The sequence below is a fragment of the Carettochelys insculpta genome, chromosome 22, assembly GCF_033958435.1.
Source record: "Carettochelys insculpta isolate YL-2023 chromosome 22, ASM3395843v1, whole genome shotgun sequence".
NCBI lineage: Eukaryota > Metazoa > Chordata > Testudines > Carettochelyidae > Carettochelys > Carettochelys insculpta.
In genome coordinates this window covers 14,990,282-15,013,925 of record NC_134158.1, presented here as the reverse complement: position 1 = coordinate 15,013,925, position 23,644 = coordinate 14,990,282, and the positions used below count along the sequence as shown (strand labels likewise).

General features: G+C 58.4%; 1 protein-coding gene across 3 annotated transcripts; it reads left to right on the top strand.

Moving 5' to 3' along the window:
* Positions 1-23,113, top strand: GRIN2D (glutamate ionotropic receptor NMDA type subunit 2D). Of its 3 annotated transcripts, none has more exons than XM_075015983.1 (13): positions 1-135; positions 10,645-11,075; positions 12,541-13,133; positions 13,760-13,874; positions 14,288-14,499; positions 14,799-14,967; positions 15,465-15,618; positions 15,970-16,095; positions 16,232-16,461; positions 16,903-17,063; positions 17,661-17,848; positions 18,617-18,849; positions 20,198-23,113. In XM_075015983.1, exons 2-13 carry the CDS (start codon positions 10,668-10,670, stop codon positions 21,695-21,697), a joined length of 4,089 nt encoding a protein of 1,362 aa, XP_074872084.1. In that variant the 5' UTR covers positions 1-135; positions 10,645-10,667; the 3' UTR covers positions 21,698-23,113. The 3 variants fall into 3 exon arrangements, with proteins under 3 accessions (XP_074872084.1, XP_074872086.1, XP_074872085.1); XM_075015985.1 differs by having other exon boundaries at positions 18,617-19,021; positions 20,198-20,759; XM_075015984.1 differs by lacking the exon at positions 1-135 and adding an exon at positions 8,562-8,629.
* The last annotated feature ends 531 nt before the right edge of the window (positions 23,114-23,644 follow it).

Genomic DNA, 23,644 nt, shown 5'->3' with positions numbered 1-23,644 from the left:
GCGGCGGGGGGAGATGGAAATCCGCCGCTGCCCGGGTTGCGGAGCGTGTGTCGCTCCGGATTTTGCACGGCTCCGGCTCTGCTGCAGAGGTTTCTGAGCTCCAGCCCTGCTGTGCAACGGAGGTGTCATGAAAAGGTAAGAGGCTGCCCCTTCTTCCCGGGGTAGGGCTGAGGCACACCCCCCCGACACACACACACAGGCACCTGGCACACTGACACACACTGGCACGCATCCCCTCTGACACACACAGGCACCCTGACACACATACACACATCCCCTCTGGCACACACAGGCACCCTGACAAACACAAACACCCTCTGACATACAGAGGCGCCCTGGCACACTTACACACACTGATACACACATCCCCCTGACACACATAGGCACGCTGACATACACACCCTGACACCGGCACACGGACACACACAGGCACCCTGACAAATATGAAAACCCTCTGACGTACACACACACTGACACACACAGGCACCTTCACACACACATACCAAAGCACTCTGTCCATAAAAACACTAATACAACACAGATGCCCTACACACACCCTGACACACACAGCCACCTTGGCACACAGACACACAAGTAGATACCCTCACACATATATCAACACCCCACAGCCACCCTGACACACATTCAGACACGCAAATATACACGTTGACCCAAACAGACAGACAGACATACCCTGACGTGCACACACCTACAGAGGTTAGTATGCAGGTGCAATAGGCACATATGGATTGTGCAGTTCTGGGCTGTGTGAGTGGCTTGTGGCTGTGCAGAGGCCATTTGGCTGTCAAGCAGAAGAGAGAATTTCTCTTTCATTATCTACCCATTCCCAGTCACAGCCCTATCTATCTATCTATCTATCTATCTATCTATCTATGTCTATCTGTCTGTCCTCAGCGATATGACAGTCTTGTCCCCATTCTCTGGGGCTCATCCCTAATTCCACCAGGGCATTCCGGCGGAGCAGGAGTCAGGGCATCCTAGTTGCCTTTCCAGAAGGGCAGACAGCCCTGGTACCATTATCCACCGCCTTTGAGGCAGGCACTTGCGGGAACTGAAGATCATGGCATTCTCTCAGTTCCTGGTGCCTGTTCCTTGTGAGACGGGCACTATTTTATTTCTCTGCATTTCAGCCACCTTCTTCCATACATGACTGGGCCATATACCCTCAATGGCGTGTGTAGCCTGTCCAGAGAGCAGCTGGGAAGTAGTCCATCAAGAAGCAAGGTGCAGGCCATGGGTGAGGCAGACAAACAGGGCTTCCTTTGGGTCCAGACACTGGTCCATATACACACTCCAGTACATAGAGGCAGTTGTCATGCAGGTAGGCTGCCTCTTGTCTGTGGAAGTGGAAGCTATCCTTAGACAATTCAGTGAGGATATCCAAGATCGTTTGTATGAAATTGGTCCATATAATTGGTTTCTACAGTGGGGTATTTGAATGGTCCTTAGAAACAACAGCTGTACTAGAAGAGGCTTCAGTGGGGTGGAGTGGTCTGTATAAATGGTCTCCATACTGTAGGGACATGTGGTGAGGGTGGCATGGTCTCTATGAGCAGTCAATATAGCCAGCCTCTAGGTAAGTGAGGAGCTTTGTGAGGGTGGAATGGTCCATATCAGTGGTCTCTAAACATGGGAGAACTGTGAAGGTGACATGGTCTGTATGAACAGTCCATATGTCCAGTGGCTATGAGTGATGGGGTCTGTCCAGTTGCAACTAGATGGGTGGAGTTATTCATATGAGTGATCCATGTAATCAACAACTTCTGTGCAAGGGAGGGGTCTCATGAGGTGGAATGGTCCACAGACTATACAAGGCGGGAGCTCTGTGAAGTTGGAGTGGTCAGGAGAAGTATCTGTATAGCCAGTCTCTGTGCTAGAGGGATTTGTGCTGGGTTCCTGGCATTGGATAGACAGTGTGTATGGAGAAGCAGTCTCTCTTCAAGGGGCTGGATGAAACAGTCTGTATCAGCACTCTCTGTAACCAGTCTCTATACAGGGGTGGACATTGTGTGGGTGAAATGGTCCATATAACCCGTCTTTATACAAGGAGGGGCTGTGTGGGAGTGGATCAGTGTGTATGAACAATCCATACAACCAGTATATATGTGTGAAGGTAGTCTGTGGGTGTGGATCAGTCCATATGTCAGTGGTCCGTTGAGCCAGTCGCTATGCTAGAAGTGCATCTGTTGGGTGCTTGGCATCAAGTTGGTGGTCTGTAGAGGGAGAGTCTGTGCAAGATCCTGGACAGAGCAGTGTGTACACACAGTCTACATAACCAACCTTCATGTGGGTGGAGCAGTCCACTGGCGTGGCCCATATAATCAAGTTCTGTGAAGCAGAGGCTTTGTGAGGGTGGAGAAGTCCATTGGCGTGGCCCATGTAACTGGTCTCTATTGAACAGGGCTCAGGGTGGTGGTGGAGCAGTCCGTCGGAGTGGTCCATATAACTGGTCTCTATGAGACAGGGATTGTGGAGGGGGTGGAGCAGTCCGTCGGGGTGGTCCATGTAATGGGTCTCTATGAGACAGGGCCTTGGAGGGAATGGAGCTTTCCATCGGAGTGGTCCGTATAACCAGTCTCTGTGAGGCTGGGGGTCTGTGGGGCTGGTGCAGTCCATTGAAGCGACCCGTTGAACATACCACTATGCTAGAGAGATTTGTGTTGTGTGCCCGGCATTGGGTGGTCAATCTGTACAGGATGGTGGTCATTACACCAGAGCTTGGGATCTCAGTGGGGGCAGGGAAGTCCCTATCACTGGTCGCTATAGCACAGCGTACCCAGATGGAGTGCAAGAAGGATTTGAGTGGCTGCAAGATGAAATGGGAGTGACTTCTCAGCTGGTCGTTGTAATAGTCACCACCTATCTGGAGGTGAATGGTAAATGTCACAGTCCTTTCAGGGAGCTGACACGCTCACTGTTCCAGACCAAGAGAAACCGAGGCATGCAGAAGGGATGGGTCTCACCTGAGGTCACAGAAAGAACTCAGATTGGAACCCAGGAGTCCTGAGGCCTCCCCAAACCCCTCCCACTCCAACTGCTCCATGTTCCAGCTGCGAACACCTCGAGGCCTACAAAAGCCTTAACACAGAGTCACTGATGGTGCAGCTGGGTGCACTGGTCCATCTTGCTACCGAATGATAGATGGTCCCTGTCCACCCAACTCAGAGCAATACCCGACTTACTCCCCATCCAAGGCCAGGTCGCTTACCCCAGATCTGTTACAACTGAGCTCTCTCACCAAAGACAGCTGGTAGCCAAGCCTGAAATGAGCTAAGTAAAGACCGATTAACTAGGGAAGGAACTGGAGTGACTGACAAGGTGAAGAGGTGCAAATGAGATCCGGACTTGGGCAGGGGCGGCCGATCAAGGGGCCAGAGGGCCAGGCTCCATCGGTTTTTATCAGCCATAAGGATGAGTGCTGCGGTAGTGGGAGGGGGCAGAGAGGAGCGAGTGGCAGGGCAGGGTCTTTGCGAGGAGAGGTACCAGCAGAGCCTGGACGAAGGGAGTGGGACCTTGGTGGAAAGAGCAGTACTGGGGCTGGGGCCCCGGTTCAGACACCACTGGCCTGGCTCTTTTAAGGAGCGTCTGCCACTGCTAGGCTTAGCCTCCAGGAGTTGGGGTGGCAAAGGGCACAGCTGCTCTGGGGTCTGTCAATTTAAAAGGGCCCCTGGCTGTGGCGGCTGCTGTTGGAGCCCCAGGTCCTTTAAATCCCCACTGGAGTCCCCAGCAGTGTGTGCCCTGCAGCCCCAGCTGGCTGCGGAAGGCTAGCCCCAGCCCTGCCTTTTCTGCCTGATGTCCCATCCCTTCCGGGTGCCCAGAGCTGGCAACCCCTGGGCCCGGCAAAGACTCGTCAGCCCTGCCAGGAGCTGACAGTAGCTGCTTTGATGTGTAAGCTCTGTATGTCCTTGAGGACTAGCACAGAGATTTTGATTCCATCCCCCACCTCCCCGAGTTTGAGACTGGGATGGGAAGTCCCCTCTTCCTGGGCTGGGGAGGGGGAGCCATCACCATCTTCCTTCCCTGATGTGTCACATCAGTTCCTCTGGCGTCTACCAGCCTCTGTGAGCTGGGCAAAAGGCAGTGCCTTTTGGGGGGTCTGGGTCTCTCCTGACTTAGGAAGTGGGGGGTCCCAGCTGCAGAGCAAACACAGCTCTTGCTGCAGGGCAAGGATGACGAAGGCTGGTGGGACACGGGTGATCAGCGAGAGGAAGGCAGGCAGCGACTCCCAAGCATTTCATAAAGGCCAAACGCAGCTCTGTCCAATCAAATGCCTGTTGTACTGCCCGTAACACACTGGGGAGCCAGGCTGGTTTCCAGCAACTCCTTTCTCTGTGTTCGGTGAGGCCCGGAGGCCTTGGCGTGAGCTGGCATCACAGCTGCCAGCATCACACTTTCTTTCTTCATGCCAATGACCAGCACCTCAAGCCACATCCCAGCAAAGCCCCAGCCCTGTGCTCTCAGCTGACCCCCTTTTGGATGCACCCAGTCTCCAGGTCCTATGACCCTCCACCCTTAAAGTTACCCCCTTTCTTCTCAGACACTGGCTCCTGGTCCTATTCTCAGGGGTCACACTTAATATATGGAGATACACATCTCGTAGAGCTGGAAGGGACCTCAGGAGGTCATTGAGTCCAGTCCCCTGCCCTCTTGGCAGGGCCAAGCACCATCCCCCCACCCCTTTTGAAAAAAAAAATCTATTTGCCCTAGATCCCTAAATAGCCCCCTCAAGGACTGGGCTCACAACCCTGGGTTTAGCAGGCCAATGGTCAAACCACTGAGTTCTCCTTGTCCCCTAGACTGCTGTGTGCCCATCCTCAGCTTCCCCCTCTGAAACACCAGGCCTCCTGGGTCCCCAACACCCCATCCTTCCTCTAGTGTCTGGGAGACAAAGGGCTGTTGGGGAGGAGCTACCCCCTCTTCCAAGGAGATACCCAGAACAGACATTCACGTGCACAGCTGTAGCACACACATTCTGGCACAAGCCAACCCCAGAGGCTGCGCAGATGCAGTCGTGCCCCCCACACCCCAAGTTCCCTGTAATCTTTTCCATCCATGTGCAGAATACATTTTTAATGTGCACTGAGGCATTTGGGAATGTGTATTACCAGTAGAAACAAAACCTAGTGGTGGGTGCTCTGCTCATCAGCCGGGAGGCTTTGTAATCTCTCCTGAGTGGCCGCACAAGCACCCAGCTTACAGGGAACATCACCTCCTTCCGCTCGCTTCCTGGCAAGGGAGATCCCCAGAGACAAGTGCTGTCACAGCTGACACCCAAATATCCTTTGTGAAGAGACGCCAGAGAGTTGGGCACATACAGTAGGACTCTGTATAACCCTTTCACATGTGGAGTCCAGAGACAGGCAGATGCACAAACAGTCAGACACGGAGCCCAGAGACGGGCAGTCACGCACTCCCACCACAGATTTAACAGGTACTCACATAACACAGTCAGATACGGAACCCAGTGACAGATGATAGTGTGTGCACACTCAGACATGGAGCCCAGAGACAGGCAGTCACGCACTCCAACACAGACTTAACAGGTATTCACTCACACACAGTCAGAGACAGATAGTGTGTGCACAGTCAGACCTGGAGCACAGAGACAGGCACTCTCTCTATCACTCACATGTACACACAAGGCAGAACAGGCAGTCACATGTGCAGTTGATATCTGGATCATTTGGTCCTGAATTGGGCTTCGCAGCTTGCGTCCCAGGGCAGGCCATTGAACCTGGCAGCCAGCTGTCTTGCTGGCTGTCACCTGGGCAGAACTAAACAGCAGTTTACTTCTTCCTGGGGTGCCCTTCCCACAAGGCAGTGTTCCCTCTAATCTTTTCCATCTGGTGTGGAATAAATCTGTGTATGCGCACTCAGGACTGTGCAAATGTGCACTACCATTAGAAGCACCAAACCCTAGTCGTGGACCTCTGCTAATTAGCTGGGCAGCAGCTGAATCTTTCTGGAGTGGCCACAAGAGCGGCCAGCTTATAGAGACCACTGCCACTCAGGTCTTGCTGTCGCACAGCAGTAGTGTGAATTTCACGTGGAAAAATTCAGGAGCTTTTGGCATGTTCCAAGCAGTTGACATGAGTCAGAGCTCCTTGCTAGGGACAGAATATGACTGTGCACAGCACAGTGCATCTGTGCACGCAGCCAATACAGCTTGTAGTCAACATCTCAACCGGTATTCTCTGCGTGTCACGATTCTGCCCGTCGTGTTGCACGTGTGCACAGAGAGAATGTCTTGAGAAATGTAACTGCTTATGCTCTGAGGGACAGAGATGCTCAGACTGCACTACAACACCCTCATAGATATGCTGTACCTGTTTACTGGCACGCTGTAATTACACACCCTCACTGACTGTAACCAAACTCGCTTGCACAAGTACCTACACACTGTCATAAAAGCACCTTCGCACTGCAGCTATGTACCCGCATAAATGCCCTCTCAGACTGCTTACATGTCTTCACACTGGAGCTACACCCCGTCATGCTGTCCCTACACACCTTCCCAGACTCTCTCTACAACCATCCACCACACTCAACCAGTGCACCATCTTTAGGTGCATTTTTCAGGTTGTACCTGTACACATTCATAGTGTCGGTACACAACTTTGCACCGTCAGGTGGAAACTACATTCTTTTCCTCTGAAGTGACACCTACGTCCCTTCATACTGTACTTACACTCCAGTCTAACGTTTTCAGACTGAATCCGTACATCCATGGACTGTGCCTATGCACCAGCAACAATGCACAGTCATGCTGTGCTTACATTTTCCCACCGTGGTTAAACATCCATATAAATACACTCGTAGGCTCCAGTAACACGTGTCCAGTACAGGTACCCATCTTTACACTGAAACCACACAGTGTCATAAATCCATTTTCTCACTGTACTTATTCGCCCGCAGATTTTCAGGCTGTATCTGTAGATCCCCCATAATATACAGTCACAGTGTCTACATCCTGGCAGACAAGATCTGCACACCCCATGTACCCCTTCATGCTTTACCTACACCACAGCAACTTCAGGCTAGAGGTGTGAGGCAGTCACCTTGACAGGACAGCCCATATGTAGCACTGTATTTATTCCCCTTCAAACACTGCCACTGCAGACATCTGAGCAACAGGCAGCCTGTCCCTCCTGCCATCTCTCCACATGTCCCATTGTCTGTCCCTCCCTCCGTCTCTGTCCATCTTTCCTTCCTTCTCTTTCTCTCTCTCCCTCTGCCTATCCCCATGTTCATCCTTCTACTTATCTGTCTGTGCTTCTGCCTGTCCTCATGTCCTTCCATCTACCTGTCTGTCTGTGCTTCTGCCTGTCCTCATGTCCATCCTTCTCCCTGCCCCTCTGTCTGGGCCCCCACCTGTTCCCTTGTCTGTCCCTTTGCCTGTGTCTGTGCCCGTCCCTCCATCTGTCTCCAGAAGGCCTCTGTCTGCTTGTTTTCCTCTCCCCCCGCCCAGCTCTCTGGCACGATTTCCACCCGCCCCCCCCAGCTCTAGTTCCCAGAATAACCCTCTAATAGGTATCCATGAGAATGTTTCCCCTGCCCTGGTGGAAACAGAGCCCGGCTATTAGCTGTTCTGCCATGGCTGAGCTGAGCCAGCTGCAGCGAGCCAGCCCAACCCCTTGATTGGGATCCAGAAGAGTGGGTGGGGGAGAGAGTGAGAGAAAGAACCACCAGAAAAAGTCTCTTTGCTCCCTCCCTGCCCAAGAGACACAGCTTCTGCCCTGGGCACCCCTCACCCAGCATTGAGACACAGCCCCTCTGGGGTGGGGTTCGGGGGCTGGTTATATGGGGACTCCTTGCCTGGCACTGAGACATGGCTCCTCTGGGGGGGATGCTGGGCTTGTTATATGGGGACCCCTCACCCAGCACTGGGATGCACCCCCTCTGGGGAGGGGGTGAGATCTGGGTAGACAGGGACCCCTTGCCCAGCACTGGGACGCAGCCCCTCTAGGGAGCGGGTGAGATCTGGGTAGACAGGGACCCCTTTCCCAGTACTGGGACGCAGCCCCCTTGGGGAGCGGGTGAGATCTGGGTAGACAGGGACCCCTTTCCCAGTACTGGGACGCACCCCCCTTGGGAAGTGGGTGAGATCTGGGTAGACAGGGACCCCTTTCCCAGTACTGGGACGCAGCCCCCCCGACGTGGGGCACAGGAGCTATTGGTGGGTGGCCGCGTGTCCCATCGCTTCAGGGACGTGTAGGTCTCCATGTTTCCCTCCAGCTGAGGCGTGAGCCAGACAGGGAAGAATGAAAACGCGAGAGGCCGGCGCGGCGCGGCAGCCCCAGGGGGGAGAGGAAATCAATACGCTTCCAGCAGGCGCAGCGCAGGGGCGGGGGGCAAGCGGACTGGAAGGGGAGCAGGGGAGCGGAGACAGCAGATGAATGAGGATTCATGCAGCCGGACTGGCTGACTGCCGGGCGGGATTGGCACAGCTTGAGGGTCGGGGGGGGCTAGTGGTTACAGCCCGGGGGGCGGGGAGGCAGGATGCAAGGTCCCGTGCTCAGCTCCGGGAGGAGAGTGTGCTGCTGTGTGAGGGTCTGTGGCTTGCTCCATCGGAGCCCCGTGGGACAGGTCTATCTGTTGGGGTTCAGGGGTAGGTTTGGGGGTCTTATTTTCAGGGCACACTGGAGTGTATATTCCAGTGTGTGTGTGTGTGTGTGTGTGTGTGTGTGTGTGAGCCATGGCTCTGATAGGGGATGGCAGGGCCAGGGCTGGGTACCGGGATAGATGGGCCCATGGCTCTGATAGGGGATGGCAGGGCTGGGGCAGGATACCAGGGTAGATGGGCCCATGGCTCTGCACGGTGGCATCAGGGGGGTTAAGCCCAGGATCTATGGAATCTATTATAGTTTATGAGGCTGTAATTTCTGGAGCTGGCAATCAGGGAAAGTGTTTCTATTCCCGGTTGGATAATCAGGGCCGGCAGTTTACTCTGCTAATCAGCACCTTATGGTAGCGCCTCCCCACCCCCAGGGCCAGCTGTGAGACAGCAGGAATGTGCCACTAACCAGACAGCCCAGGAGGGGGTGAGAAATGGAGCCCAGGGCCCCTCCCTCCTGTAGGGTGCCAGCTCCCATCTGCAGCAGGGCCATGACAGGCTGGCTCAGGGGTGGGGAATGGGACAGTTGTGGATAGGACCCCGGAGACCTGGCTCCCGTCAGCCGGGGATAGAACCCCGGAGTCCTGGCTCCCGTCAGCCAGGGATAGAACCCAGAGTCCTGGCTCCCTTCCCATGTCTCCCCGAGGCTCCCAGCCTGAGCGAGGTGGGAACCGTCTGTGTTGAAGGAGGTAGGGTGGAATGGGGGCTGGGGAGCAGGTCAGCCTTTGGGAGAGGGGACCAAGGAGGGGAGAGGTGCGCTCTAGCTTTTCCACTGAGCTCTGCCAAACTGGGAGCCCTTCTAGCGGCGCTGGGCCTGGCTCAGGCAATAGGCAGAGAGTGGCCTGCTCGATCGTGCTCAGGACCATCTACCCCAGTGCCCTGCCCCTCTGTGCCCCCTGGATTGGCCCCGGGGGGGTTCACTCGGCCTGGGGTGCACTTAGGCTGTGTGCCCAGGTCATGCGTGTTCACAGCAGCCCTGGGGCACGGGCAGGTGTTAAAGTTGTCATATGCATGTGTGGAAGCATGGGCATGCGAGTGTGTGTGTGTCCCTAGGCATGTGCATGCGAGAGCCTGGCCATGGGTGATTGCATGCATGCAGCAGTGTGCACGGGTGTATCGCACACCCTTCCCCAAACGGCGTGTCTTGGGGGTGTGCGATCTCTTGGCGTGACCAGACCTTGCGGGCGTCGTGCTGCCAGGAATGCCTGTCACTGGGGCATGGGGTGGAGGGTCCCTGCAGTGAATCCTGGGGCAGAGTCCCTGAGGGACAGGAAGTGAATCTGGGAGGTGAGGGGGCCTGGGCAGTGGACAGGTCTTCCTCCAGCCAGACTTACCAGTGGAGAACTGGACCCCAGGCAACCCGAGCTGGGGCCCAGTGGGAGAGGCTGGCTGGGGACACGGTGTGGAGGACCAGCCTGGGGCCAGTGGTGGGGGGGTGACCTGGTGCCCAGTGGCAGGGGCTGAGCTGGGCTGGGGCCAAGCTGTGGGGGCTGGTCTGAGCCCATGGTGGGGGCCAGCCTGGGACCCAGGCGGAGTCTAACTGGCACAAATGGGCACCAAGCAGGAAGCAGGGAAAGAAAGGGCCCTAAAAGCTGCTGGGCCACAGTATGAACCATTGCTAACACACTTCCAAGGTCCAGGCTTTGTCCCCTCCAGGGGCTGCTGACCTCACTGGACCAGGGCAGGGCCTGGCTGGCTGGGGGGCAGGGACCCATCCCCACTAGGAGGTGCCAGCTCCCATCCAGCCACAGGGGTGGGATGCTGCATAGAGTCACATGAGCCTAATTCTCCCTTTTCTTGTCTCCCACTCCTCTCCCTTCTCTCTGATTCCCACCCCTCCCACCCATTGTCCACCTCCTCTCTCTCACCCCCCTGCACCCTCACCCCATTGCTACCCCTCCCACCTCCTCTCCTATGGTGACTCCTCCCCTTTTACCCTCCCCTCTCCTATGTCCCCCCTCCTGTTTTCCTTGGCCCCCACCCGTGGAACCACCCTCCCTCCAATGCAGGGGAAGTGCTGAGGCCCTGCGAGATGAGCCTGTCCCCTGGCCCCCCCGCTGCTAGGATGCTCTTTGTGCTGGCTCTGGCCTGTGCCAGCCCCTTCCTGGATCTGCGCCCAGACGGGCCGCGCTCACTCAACGTGGCCATCATCTTCAGCGGCTCGTCCTACACACCTGAGAGCGCCCGATTCGCACCTTCTGCCTTCCGCAACTTCTCCATGGAAGTGAACCCTGTGTCGGTGCTGCTCAACGACACCAACCCCCGCAGCCTCATTGTGCGCCTGTGTGATGTTCTCTCCTCCCTGCGCATCCACGGTGTGGTCTTCGAGGACGACACCCGCACTGAAGCGGTGGCCCAGATCCTGGACTTCATCTCAGCGCAGACCTCAGTGCCCATTATTGGCATCAACGGTGGCTCAGCCATCGTGCTCACACCTAAGGTGTGTGGGTCACTGGGATCCAAACCTTCTATTTGCCACACTTACCCCTGTAATCCCACCCATTTGCCCAACTCAGCTTCAACCCCACCGTGCTCAGCTCAGCCTAACAAAACCATGCTCAATCCATCGCAAACGCCACTCAGTTCCACCCAACCCGATCAGTCAACCCCTACCCAAACCATCACAACCCAACCATACTTAACTCAACCGCACTCAAGCCAGCACCGTCCTGTTCAATTTAACCCAACCCAACCCAACCCATCAGAACCCAACTACACTCAACACAACCACACTCAACCCAGCCCTATCCCACTCAATTTAACCCAACCAACCCAACCATACTCAATTCAACCCAGATACTCTAAACCCAACCCAACCTCAGCCAAAACCAAGCCATCCCAAACCAACCACACTCAGCTGCAACCAAATCATAATAACCCCAAACTGATCACACTTAATCATAACTACATTTAACCCAACATCAACCTGACCACATTGAACCCAACTTCATCCCACTCAACTGAACCCAACCCAACCTAACCATGCTCAACCGCAACTCAACTCATCACAAACAAACTAAACTCAATTCAACCCAACCACTCTAACCCCATCCCAAGCACACTGAACCCCAGTCTCTCCAACACCAGCCATACTCAGCCCAACCCGATCAAACAATACGAAATTCAACCCAGTCACACTCAGCTCAATTCAACTCATCCCAAACCAGCCAGACTCAGACAAACCCAACAAAACCACCCAACTCAACCCAACCATATTAAACCAATTCCAATCCTAATGCAACCCAACCACACTCAGCTCAGCCCAACCCCTACCCAACCCGCCCCCAGTGATCTCCAGTCTGAGCCAGGAACAGTCAGCCCATCCCTACCCCTCTTCAAACCAACCTCAAACAAACTTTGTTCATTCACTCAACTGCAGCTTGGCTCAGCTCATCACCTGGACCCAACTCTACATGCCAAATGGTGATATCAACAGGGGTCTTCCATCATGCTCACACCCTAGTGGTGGAGGTTGGCAGGCCCCACACGCATTGCCACACATCTCACCCATATCTCCAACTCAACCTAACTCCAACCTAATTCCAATTCAGCCCATTGGATGAAACAAAACCCAAACTGCCCAGTGCACCATAACCCACCCCATCCCAACGTCATGGAAACCAGCATAGACATCCATTCCTGGCTCATTCCAACCCATCCAGCGCAGCGCAATGCAACTCAAACCAATCATAACTCAACCTTATACACTCAGCCTAATGCAGCACAGCCTATGTGAGCCCACACGTCTATGCCCCTGTGCTGCTTTCAGCAGGGTATGTGTGTAGAGGCTGCCAGTCCCAACAGAAAGGTTTTGGTAGAACTGGGACGTGGAAGCTCAGTGCTGGGGTGGTAGGAGCTCTGAAATTCAGGAGCACACCCTGAGCTCCTCATTTTCCCCCGCTCAGGAGAAAGGCTCCACCTTCCTGCAGCTGGGTTCATCGACGGAGCAGCAGCTGCAGGTGATGTTTGAGGTGCTGGAGGAGTACGACTGGACGGCCTTTGCTGTCATCACCACCCTCTTCCCTGGCTATGAGGACTTCGTGGATTATATTGAAGTGCTGACCGACAGCAGCTTCATCGGCTGGGAGCACCGGGGTGTCCTGACCCTCAACCTGACTGATGACCCTGACGGCTCCCGGCTCAAGCGCCAACTACGAGAGATCCCTGCCCAGATCCGCCTGCTCTACTGCTCCCGTGAGGAAGCTGAGACCGTCTTCCAGGCAGCACGTGATGCCGGCCTCACTGGACCAGGCTATATCTGGTTCATGGTGGGCACCAACCTGGGTGGCACTGACTACATGCCTGAGCATCTGCCCGTTGGCCTCTTCACAGTGCTGTCAGCTGGCTGGCAGGATGACCTGCACCACCGTGTCCAGAACGGGGTGGCCATCATTGCTAAGGGCGCCGAGGCACTCTCCAGGGACTACGGCTTCATTCCTGAATTCAACAATGACTGCCGGGCACCCAACCTCAGCCAGATTCATGAGAACCTCCACCGGTGAGTTCAGGGAGGTGCAGGACAGGTCTGCGAGAACTTGTGCCAGTGGGTGGAGGGCCAGAGCTAGAAGAACACGATGCCCCTCAATGTAATCCAAACTCAGTCCAATTCCAGACCCAACTCAGAGGAACAGGTGGGCAGATGTATGAGAACTTGACAACTCAACATCAACCCACCTCAGTCAACCTCAACTCAACATAACCAACCCACTGGGGAGGGGAGCAGTGGTCCCTGTAAGGTGGTCCTTGGGGGCCGCTCAGGAGAGGTTCCGGTCCCACCGGCTGGTCGGCAGGATTGTGTTCCTCCTGGTGGTGCGCATTTGCACGTGCTTCGGTGCAGATAAAAACATGTATTCCAGCCCGGCTGGAAAAATCTGCAGCTGGATGGAAAAGATTAGAGGGACCGTTGGAGGGGACAGATCCAAAACCACCTTCAAGGCTTTGGAGGGTGGACTAAGAGGGAATGGGACAGTCTCTCCCCTCTAGAGGGCGCTGGCTCCAGGGCAGGGGGCCGGCTGGCTCAGTGGACCAGAGTGGCAGATGAAATCAGCTCCAGAAAGAGGGGCACCAGCTGAGCTGGGGGAGTGGGGATGGGTCTCCCGCTAACTCTCCCCCCACCCCCGCCAGGTATTTCATGAACATCACATGGGGGCAAAAGGATTTCTCCTTCAACGAGGATGGCTACCTGATCAACCCGTCGCTGGTTGTCATCTCCCTCAACAAGGAGCGCACCTGGGAGGTGGTGAGTACCTGACTCTGGCCACCTGTCTGCCCCCAGCCCTGCCAGAGCCTCCCCAACCCCTGTTCTACCCCTCTGCCCCCTATCTCTGCCCCACCCCCTAGCAAAGTCCTCCAACCCCCATCTTTCTGCCCAGGGGCTCGGAGGTGAGTCTGGGGCTGGCCTTGGTGAGGCAGGTTTGGGGCAGCAGCTGAGTTTGATGCACTGTTCGGGGAGACTGGGGGTGAGTTTGGGGAGAAGATTTTGGGGGTGTTGGGAAGTTGGGAGGGGCAGTTTGGGGAGCTCAGGGTGGGAGTGTGGGAGGGCTGGGGTGAATGGGGCTGTACCCAGTGCTGCTGGGTGAATTTGGCCAGACCTGGGCTCAAGCTCCAAGTAGCCCCCACTCACTCCCGATAACACTCCCCACATCCTGGCAGGTGGGGAGCTGGGAGCACCAGATCCTGCGCATGAAGTATCCAGTCTGGTCACGCTACGGCAAGTTCCTGCAGCCAGTGGATGATGACCAGCACCTGACGGTGGCCACACTGGAGGAGCGGCCCTTTGTCATCGTGGAGAACATCGACCCAGCCACCGGCACCTGCATCCGGGACTCGGTGCCCTGTCGCAACCAGCTGAACCGCACCGCCAGGTACCCATGCTGTGAACTTCCCCCGGCAGTGCCTCCATCCCCGGGAGCTTCCCTAGAGGAGTGCTCCTGACACTGGGAGCTTCCACATGGCAGTGCCCCCAGTGCTGCGAGCTTCCCTATGGCAGTGCCTCCGGTGCTGCGAGCTTCCCTATGGCAGTGCCCCCAGTGCTGTGAGCTTCCCCACGGCAGTGACATTGGAATTGCAAGATTTCGGCAGCAGTGCCCACTCATACAGCTGACTTCTGTGTCCATCTCCATGTCTGTTTCATTCCACCCTCACCCCTACCCCCACCCCTCAGCCACCCCACGGACCCACTGCTCTTTGAGAAGAAATGCTGCAAAGGGTTCTGCATTGACATCCTCAAGCGCCTGGCGAAGACTGTGGGCTTCACCTATGACCTCTACCTGGTCACCAATGGCAAGCATGGCAAGAAGATCGACGGGGTCTGGAACGGCATGATCGGGGAGGTGAGACCCCTCTGCCACTGCACCTCCCTCCCTTCCCCAAGCTGGGGAGAGAACCCAGGAGTCCTGGCTCCAAGCCACACTCCCCCCTGTGCTCTACCCACTAGGCCTAACTCCCTTCCCTGATCCAGGGAGAGAACCCAGGAGTCCTGGCTTCCAGCCCTCCCCCATTCTCTACCCACTAGGCCTAACTCCCCTCCCCAAGCCAGGAGAGAACCCAGGAGTCCTGGGTCCCACCCCCACAAGTCAGTGCCAATTTTCCTCTTCCTGGAAACTCCCCGCTTTTCTGCACCCCCCCAGAAATCCCTGGGTGGTTGCGAGGTTCATTCTGAGGCCTCCAGGTCTCCCCCCATTGATTCTCTTCCTGAAGTACCCGGCTGTCTTTGGGGAGGCAAAGCCCCCAGTACTGCCCAGCATGCAATGGGCTGCATAGCAGGCAGGGAATGGCCCTTTGCAGGCTCTGCCCCCTTGCTGACTCCTCCCCCTTGGGCTCGGCACAGGTGTTTTACCAGCGCGCTGACATGGCCATCGGCTCCCTGACCATCAACGAGGAGCGTTCCGAAATCATCGACTTCTCAGTGCCCTTTGTGGAGACAGGCATCAGTGTCATGGTCTCCCGGAGCAATGGGACCGTCTCACCCTCCGCCTTCCTCGGTCAGTGCCCACCGCCTCAGCGGCCCTTGTGGGGAGACTGCCCAGCTCTTCTGGCCACATCCTCTGTCAGCAAGGGAGCTGTGGGGAATCAAACCCAAGAGTCCGGGCTCCCTGCCCTCTCCCACCACTAGACCACATTTCCTGCTCAGAGCTGGGAAAGTACCCAGGAGTCCTGGCCCCCAGCCCCCGCCCGTCTCTAACCACTAGACCTCACTCCTTGCTCAGAGCTGGGAAAGAACCCAGGAGTCCTGGCTCCCAGCCCCATCCCCACACTAACCACTGGACATCACTCCCTGCTCAGAGCTAGGAGAGAACCCTGTTGTCCGATCTCTGCCTCCCCTCTCCCCGCAGAGCCGTACAGCCCAGCTGTCTGGGTGATGATGTTCGTCATGTGCCTGACCGTGGTGGCCGTCACCGTCTTCATCTTCGAGTACTTCAGTCCCGTGGGTTATAACCGCAGCCTGGCTGCTGGGAAACGTGAGTCCTCCCCTGGTTCCCCACTTTCTGCCCTGGGACATGAGGGGGCAGCGGGTCGGGAGTGAGGGGCACCAGCAGGGCTGTGTGGGGGCGGGGAGGTGCTCTGGAGACTGATCCTTCCCATGGTGCTTTGCAGGCACAGGGGGCTCCAAGTTCACCATTGGCAAGTCCATCTGGCTGCTCTGGGCTCTGGTCTTCAATAACTCAGTGCCCGTGGAAAACCCCAAGGGCACCACCAGCAAGATCATGGTGCTGATTTGGGCCTTCTTCGCTGTCATCTTCCTGGCCAGCTACACGGCCAACCTGGCTGCCTTCATGATCCAGGAGGAGTATGTGGACACAGTGTCAGGGCTGAGTGACCGCAAGGTGAGGATCCCCTGGCACAGCCTGACTCTGCCCCGCTCCTGTCCCAGGCTCCCCTGGCCACCCCTCCCCTGGCGCACTCCTGCCCTGGACAGGGCTCAGCATTCCCCATCTGGACAGACCCACTTGATCCCTGGATCTTGATACTGCCCAGCCAGATCCAATCAACTGGATACATCCCAGGTCCAGCAGTTCCACAGGTCATGGCTGAGCTGTAGGATGGGAGGGTTGAGTTGATCCGTGGGTCGCAGTAGATCCAGCCTGGCACAGCCCAACTGATAACCCTGGACAGATCCCACCGACGTGCTGCGCTGGGGTCTCATTGCCGGGGGAGGCAGGGGACGTGGGCTGGGTGGAACAAGGCTGTTTAGACGAATGTTGGAGGTTCCTGAGCCCTGTGCCTGGTGGGGGGTAACTAACCGCCCCCCCGGTACACACACACAGTTCCAGAAGCCCCAGGACCAGTACCCGCCGCTCAAGTTCGGCACTGTGCCCAACGGCAGCACAGAGAAGAACATCCGCAGCAACTACCCTGACATGCACAGCTACATGGTGAAATACAACCAGCGCAGCGTGGAGGACGCCCTGCAGCACCTCAAGTCAGGGTGAGCACAGGGCGGGAACCCTGGGCTGGGCCGGGCCCAAGGGAGGTGGGACAGAGCCAGTGGGTTGGAGGGGGATGGGGCTGGAGCCAGGAGCAAAAGATAAAGGGAAGGGGAGAGGACGGAAATGCCTTGGGGTCGGGGTGAAGAGGTGAAGGGGGCAGAGCAGGAGGGAGATGGGGGTGTGGTCAGGGGCAGGACCAGGGATGAAGTGGTGAAGGGAGGGGGCCAAACTGGGAGATCTGGGGTGGAATTGTGGGAAGGGAATGGGGCCAGGGAGAAGAGGGGAGGGGAGGGGAAGGGGTTGGAGTTGTGGGAAAGGGTGGGGCCAGGACAAGAGGTGAAGAGAGGGGAAGTGGGTGGAGCTGCGGGCAAGGGATGGGGCTGGGGTGAAGAAGTGAAGGGAGGGGAAGAGGTGGAGCTGTGAGCAGGAGGCGGGGCTGGGGTGGAGAGGTGCTGGTGGGGTGGAGCTGGGGAGGGGTGGAGACTGTGTGGGGGAATCTGGGCAGTGGCCAGACAAGGTTAGAACAGGGATACCCTCCCCACACCTCTAACCCCAGTGCCTCCAACCAACGCTGCTCTCCCCCCCACACCTCCCAGGAAGCTGGATGCCTTCATCTACGACGCAGCCGTGCTGAACTACATGGCGCGCAAGGACGAGGGCTGCAAGCTGGTGACCATCGGCAGTGGGAAGGTCTTTGCCACCACCGGCTACGGCATCGCCCTGCAGAAGGGCTCCCGCTGGAAGCGCCCCATTGACCTGGCACTGCTGCAGTTCTTGGGTGATGGTACGAGCCGCCCCGACGCCTGGGTTTGAGAGGGGGTGGGAACCAGGAGGTCTGGGTTCTCTCCCTGGCTCTAGGGGCTGAGGTGGGGGTCTAGTGGTTAGAATAGAGAGGAGGCTGGGCACCCGGACACCTGGGTCCCATGCAGCATTCCCTCAAATCCCCCTCCCCCACCCCTGAGCAGAATGACACCTCCCCTTCCAGGGGTGTACATAACAAAACTCGTGTGGCTGGGGTGGGGCGGACGGGCTGTGAGCGTGGGAGGGGCTCAGGGCCAGGGCAGGGGATTGGGAGCCTTAACACCCCTCCACCCCAGGAGTGCAGCTTCTAGGCTGGGGCTGGGGGTAAGAGGACAAACCCTCAGGGCTGCTGTGGGGTGAGAGGACAAATCCTTCTCACCCTGCCCCCAGCTCTCTCCTCACAGCAGCCCCTGGGCTGGGAGTGGAAATCGCCTCTCTCCACAGGAACAGCTGTGAGGCTGGGGCTGGGGCTGCAGCAGAGGTGTCCCTCTCCCGGCCTAAGCAGGCTCCAGCAGGACTGGGTCGGAGGCAGAGGAGGGACACCCCAACTGCAGCAGACGCTGAGGCGTGACTCCGGCCGCAGTGGAGGGGCTCCAGGCCAGTGAACCCTGGCTGCAGTTGTGTCCTGGCTGGGGGAGAGGTGCTGGGTTCTGGCCAAATCTCCCCTGGCCAGGGCAGGTTGGAGGCCAGGTGGGCTGGGGTGGCCCTTGGGTGCTTGACGGCTCACCCACCTGCCCGCCTGGCCTTGCAGACGAGATCGAGATGCTGGAGCGGCTCTGGCTCTCGGGGATCTGCCACAACGACAAGATCGAGGTGATGAGCAGCAAGTTGGACATCGACAACATGGCCGGTGTCTTCTACATGCTGCTGGTGGCCATGGGGCTGAGCCTGCTGGTCTTCGCCTGGGAGCACCTCATCTACTGGAAGCTGCGGCACTGCATGCGCCACGCCGGGCGCCTGGACTTCCTGCTGGCCTTCAGCCGGGTGAGGGGCGGCCTGCCAGCAGCCCTGTGTCTACACCCCTGTGCCAGCTCCCTGCTGACCTGCGCCAGCCCCCTGCTGACCTGTGCCAGGCCCTGGCTCACCTGCACCCCTGTGCCAGCTCCCAGCTCACCTGTGCCAGGCCCTGGCTCACCTGCACCCCTGTGCAGACAAGGTTAGAACAGGGATACCCTCCCCACACCTCTAACCCAGCCCCCTGCTGACCTGTGCCAGGCCCTGGCTCACCTGCACCCCTGTGCCAGCTCCCAGCTCACCTGTGCCAGGCCCTGGCTCACCTGCACCCCTGTGCCGGTCCCCCTACTCACCTGTGCCTGCCCCCTGCCACCAGTCAGCCCTGTCTCTGCCCCCACCCACCTGCCCCCTGCATCTCCTCCTGCCACTGCGTACCCTATGCCAGTTCCCTGCTCGCCTACACCTGTGTGCCAGCCCTTCAGTCACCTGCACCCCAGTGCCAACCCCCTGCCTCTGGGTACCACTGCACCAACTCCCCACTCACCTGCACCCCTGCGCCTGCCCCCGCTGGCGTCCCTGTGTCCCCCATATCTGCCCCCCCCCCTTGTCTTCCACGTCTTCTGCATCCATCCCCCATCTTCTGCCATCCTCCATCCCTCCATCACCTCCAGCTGCCCCATCCATCCCCAACTTCCACCCGTCCCCGCACACCCCCCATCCCCCTTTCTTCCTCCAGCCACCAGTCCCGGTGTCTCTGTAATAGTCCCCCACTCCCTTGGCATAGGCCACAGCCACATTACTGTAATAATGGTCCCCCCTTACTGTAGCGGTGTCAGTGTAATAATGGTCCCCACTTAGCATAGGCAGCAGCAGTGTCACTGTGATAATGTTCCCCCATTACTGCAGTGGTGTCACTGTGATAATGTTCCCCCATTACTGCAGTGGTGTCACTGTAATAACAGTTCCCACTTAGCATATGCTGAAGCAGTGTCACTGTGAGAATGGTCCTCCCTTACTGCAGCAGTGTCCGTGTCATAATGGTCCCCCTTACTGCAGCGGTGTCACTATGATAACAGTCCCCCTTTACTGCAGCGGTGTCACTGTGATAATGGTCCCCACTCAGCACACAGCAGGAATATTGTTGCGGTAATGGTCTCCCTGCAGCATGCCCTGCTGCAGTGTTGCTGCAGTAAAGGGCTCGGTGCATGGGCACTGCAGCAGCATTCCCTTAGCACAGAGGAAGTGCCTTAGCAGCTCCCCCATGACAATATCTGGGGCAGTGTTGTGGTCAGGGTCCTCCCCCCGGGGCGGGACAGCGCATTATGGCTTCCCCTTAACTCCCCTCCCCAGACTCACTTCTTCTCTTCCCTGCTTCCAGGGCATGTACAGCTGCTGCAACAGCGAGGACCCCAAGGCGAAGGACCATCAGCAGCTGCCCATCCTCAACCACAGCTACCCCCCGCAGCGGGGAGCCACAGCCCTGCCCAGCCCCCCTGCCCCACCCCTCCCCTGCAGCAGCTTCCTGCCCCGGGACCGGCGCATTGTGGAGCGTTGGCGCCACGCCCGCAGCCCCAACTGCTACAAGGACCTGTACCCCCAACCCAGCACCTCGGAGCCCCTCAAAGCGCCGCCCCAGCGCCACGGCCTCCAGAACACCTTTACCGAGGGCTTCCACCGCTTCTATGGCCCCATCGAGCCAGAGGGGCTATCAGACCACCTGGGGGCTGGCGGGGGGGCCCAGCCCAAGAAGCTTGGCCCGTGCCAGCTCTCCCCACCCCCCCGAGGCCTGGAGAACCCCCCATCCTACTTCGCCATCGTGCGGGAGAAGGAGGGTCCTGACCCGGGCCCTTCAGCCTGGCAGAGGAAGTCGCTGCGGGGTCTGTATGAAAGTTTCCAGGTGGGCAAGGCTGGGAGCCGGACACCAGAGGCCAAGAAACACGGCGGTGGTGGGCTGGGGGGTGGCTATGCCGCCAAGGGCCCCTGCGAGGCAGAGTGCGGGCGGACAACCCAGGAGTCGGGGCGGTACGGCTATACCCGGCTCTCCTATGAAGATGAACGGAGCCCCCCACTGAGCACAGCACCCTGTGGGCGCGACAGGCACTACCGGCACCCCCAGGAGCCAAGGGACAGTGAGAGCCAGCCCCTGCTGCGGCCCACCTGCCCGGCTGGCGGGGGGCGCTCCCATGTCTGTCGCAGCCGCTCCCACATGCCAGCTGCCAGCTTCACCAGCCAAACCCGCTACGTGGAGCTCTCGGACTCGGACTCAGAGCCGTGCGAGCGGGATGGGCCCTGCCCCGAGGCCTCACCCCCAGCCGGGCCGCCCCCAGCCGACGGGCACAGCTGCTGGTACGCACCTGCCGATTTCTTCTGTACCTACCCCTCCCGGGAGCCCTCATACTTTGCCCCACACAAGCCGCTGCGCTACTGGTCAGCTGACAAGCTGGCCCCCTGCCGCACCTGCCATGGCGTGTGCCGGCATTGTGCCAGCCTGGAGCTGCTGCCCCCTCCGACCCCCCCCTGCCGCAAGGAGGCCCGGCGCTACTTCAGCTGCTCCGAGGAGCGCCTGGAGCGCCAACTAGACTGGGAGCACCGCCTCTGTGGCCCCTACGGCTGCCTGGCGCCCCGGCACCACCACAGCCTCTACCGGCGCTGCCACCACCACCACTCCTGTGAGCTGGGCCCAGCCAGCTCCCTCCTGCACCCCACTTCCCGCAGCCTGGAGGACCTCAGCTCCTGCCACCTGGTGCGCTGTGGTCTGGCTCCCCACCGCCTCGGCTTCTCCCCGCCCGAGTGCCTCCCACCCCGCCTCAGCCGCAGTGGGGAGCTCTTCGCCCGCCGCGGCTCCGCCCACTTCTCCAGCCTCGAGTCGGAGGTATGACCCAGCCACAGACGCGGGGGCAGGGAGGGGGCCGCTGCAGCAGATACCCCGGACTGGGGAAGACACAGCAGCTGGTCTCACGCACCGGGGGGTCAGGAGAGTCATTGCCACAGCAGCAGCTACCACAGATGGGGGGACGTGCCACGGATGCTGACGCCACGGATACTGGGTGGGGCCACTGCAGAGCCAGGGGACAGCTTGGCTCCCACTGGTATCACAGACCCACAATGTGGTGGGAACCGGGGGCTATGCACCACAGACTGATGACTGCACCATGCCCCTGGGAGCTGCGGGGGAACGGAGCCACGCCTGGTACCACGGCCCTCAGCAAAGGCAGTACCTGCCACGGACACTTGAGGGAGCTGAGAGCCTGCTACGGCGCCCCCACAGGATCAAGAGAGGATGGTGGCCTTTGGCCCCATGGATCTCGGCGGAGCTGGACCTGATGCCATGGCCCTGCCACAGGTCGGCGTCTGCCCCTCATACCAGCAACCGGTGATGACAAGGCTGCCTGCAGAAATGGGGCAGGATCCATGGAGCAGTGAACCACCCAAGGAGGGGATGGGCTGGATCCATCCACCAGGGAGCTGGTGGGGGTTATCAGCCGCATGGCCGTGCTGCCCCCCGACCCTGATGTGTCTCCAAAGGGCTCTTCACTGTGTTGGGTCAGACACGCTCCCTGGGAAGACACAGCTCCGGGGGGTTGCAAAGTGAGGGGCAGTGGGGGAGCAAAACCTCCAAGCTGTGGCTGTGGGGGCGGTTTGGAGACTTCACCTCTCCAAAGTGGGAAACGGGGGCTGACAAGACTTTGCCACGTGTGGGCAGAGGGGGGCCGTGGGCCCCCCCCTTTCAATACACAACCGGGAGTAGCTGTTTCACCTTTTTAAAATCTCTGGTTTTGGGGGAGACGAAACTGTGATTTAAAAACCTGCAAAACTGAAACTGTGATTTCCACCCCCCCGGCCCCCCCTTGTTGTTCACTGGAGTCTTTTCCACAGACCCCCACCCGTCCTCCTGTTCGCCCCCACACACACATCTCTTTTGCAACGGCCTCTTCCCTTTGTCAGATTTTGTCGCCAACTTTGTCTTATCCCTCTGACCCCCCCATTTTATCCACCCCGGAACCCCCCATCCCTTCATCCATCCCCCGACCCCTCATACGTCTCTATCCGTTTACCTCCATGTACGTTTTCTTCTCTCCATCCTCCTAACCCCTCTTCCTTCCATCTGCCCTCTCCCCATGTCTGTCTGTGGTTATCCACACATCCTATGTCCGTCTGGTTCACTGCACACCCCATGTCCGTCTGTCTGTGGTTTTATGCACATCCCATGTCTGTCTGTCTGTGGTTCTCCACACCCTATGTCTGTCTGCCCGGACACCCCCGCCCATTCCCCAGTTATTTTGTCAGCTCTGGTTTCTTTTCAGCCATCGAGGGGTGGTTGGGGGGTGGGGAAGGGGCTGGCGGGGATCATGCTAACTGTTTGGGGGTGTCTGGGGAGGGGACGGGGAGGAGCAGAGGGGCTGGGCATCTGGGTACTGGAGGAGGGTCTGGCTGGATATGGGTCTGGGGGCTGAGGCAGGGGTCTGTGGGGAGCTTTCCAGATAAAGCCGAGGACTGAGGGGGACACGGGCTGTGACCCCTGAATTTGTCAGACCCAGGTGTCCTGGGAGAGCTGGGGAGGGGCTGTCAGTTCAACTGGGGGAGGGGATCCCAGCCCCCCAAGCCCAGCGTGAAGTATGGGGGGTGGGGCTCATTCCCCCCCACAGCTGCACTGTATATGGGGGGGCGGGCAAGGGGGGCTGCAGCACTGTCGGGACAATGTTCCAAATAAAGGCTTTTCTATTCCCACTGGGCCGCAGCCCCGTGTCCTGTGTCACAAGGGCGGGGCTCCTGGCTGCCCTGGCCCCACCTCTGCCAGCAGGGCCCCTGTGAGGGAGGGGGATCC

Excerpts from the sequence above, each read along its gene's own strand:
- GRIN2D (XM_075015983.1), top strand. The coding sequence starts at position 10,668 with ATGAGCCTGTCCCCTGGCCCCCCCGCTGCTAGGATGCTCTTTGTGCTG. Across the intron at positions 13,875-14,287 it reads AGGAGCGCACCTGGGAGGTG|GTGGGGAGCTGGGAGCACCA; the intron begins GTGAGTACCTGA and ends ACATCCTGGCAG. Across the intron at positions 16,096-16,231 it reads CAGCCTGGCTGCTGGGAAAC|GCACAGGGGGCTCCAAGTTC; the intron begins GTGAGTCCTCCC and ends GGTGCTTTGCAG.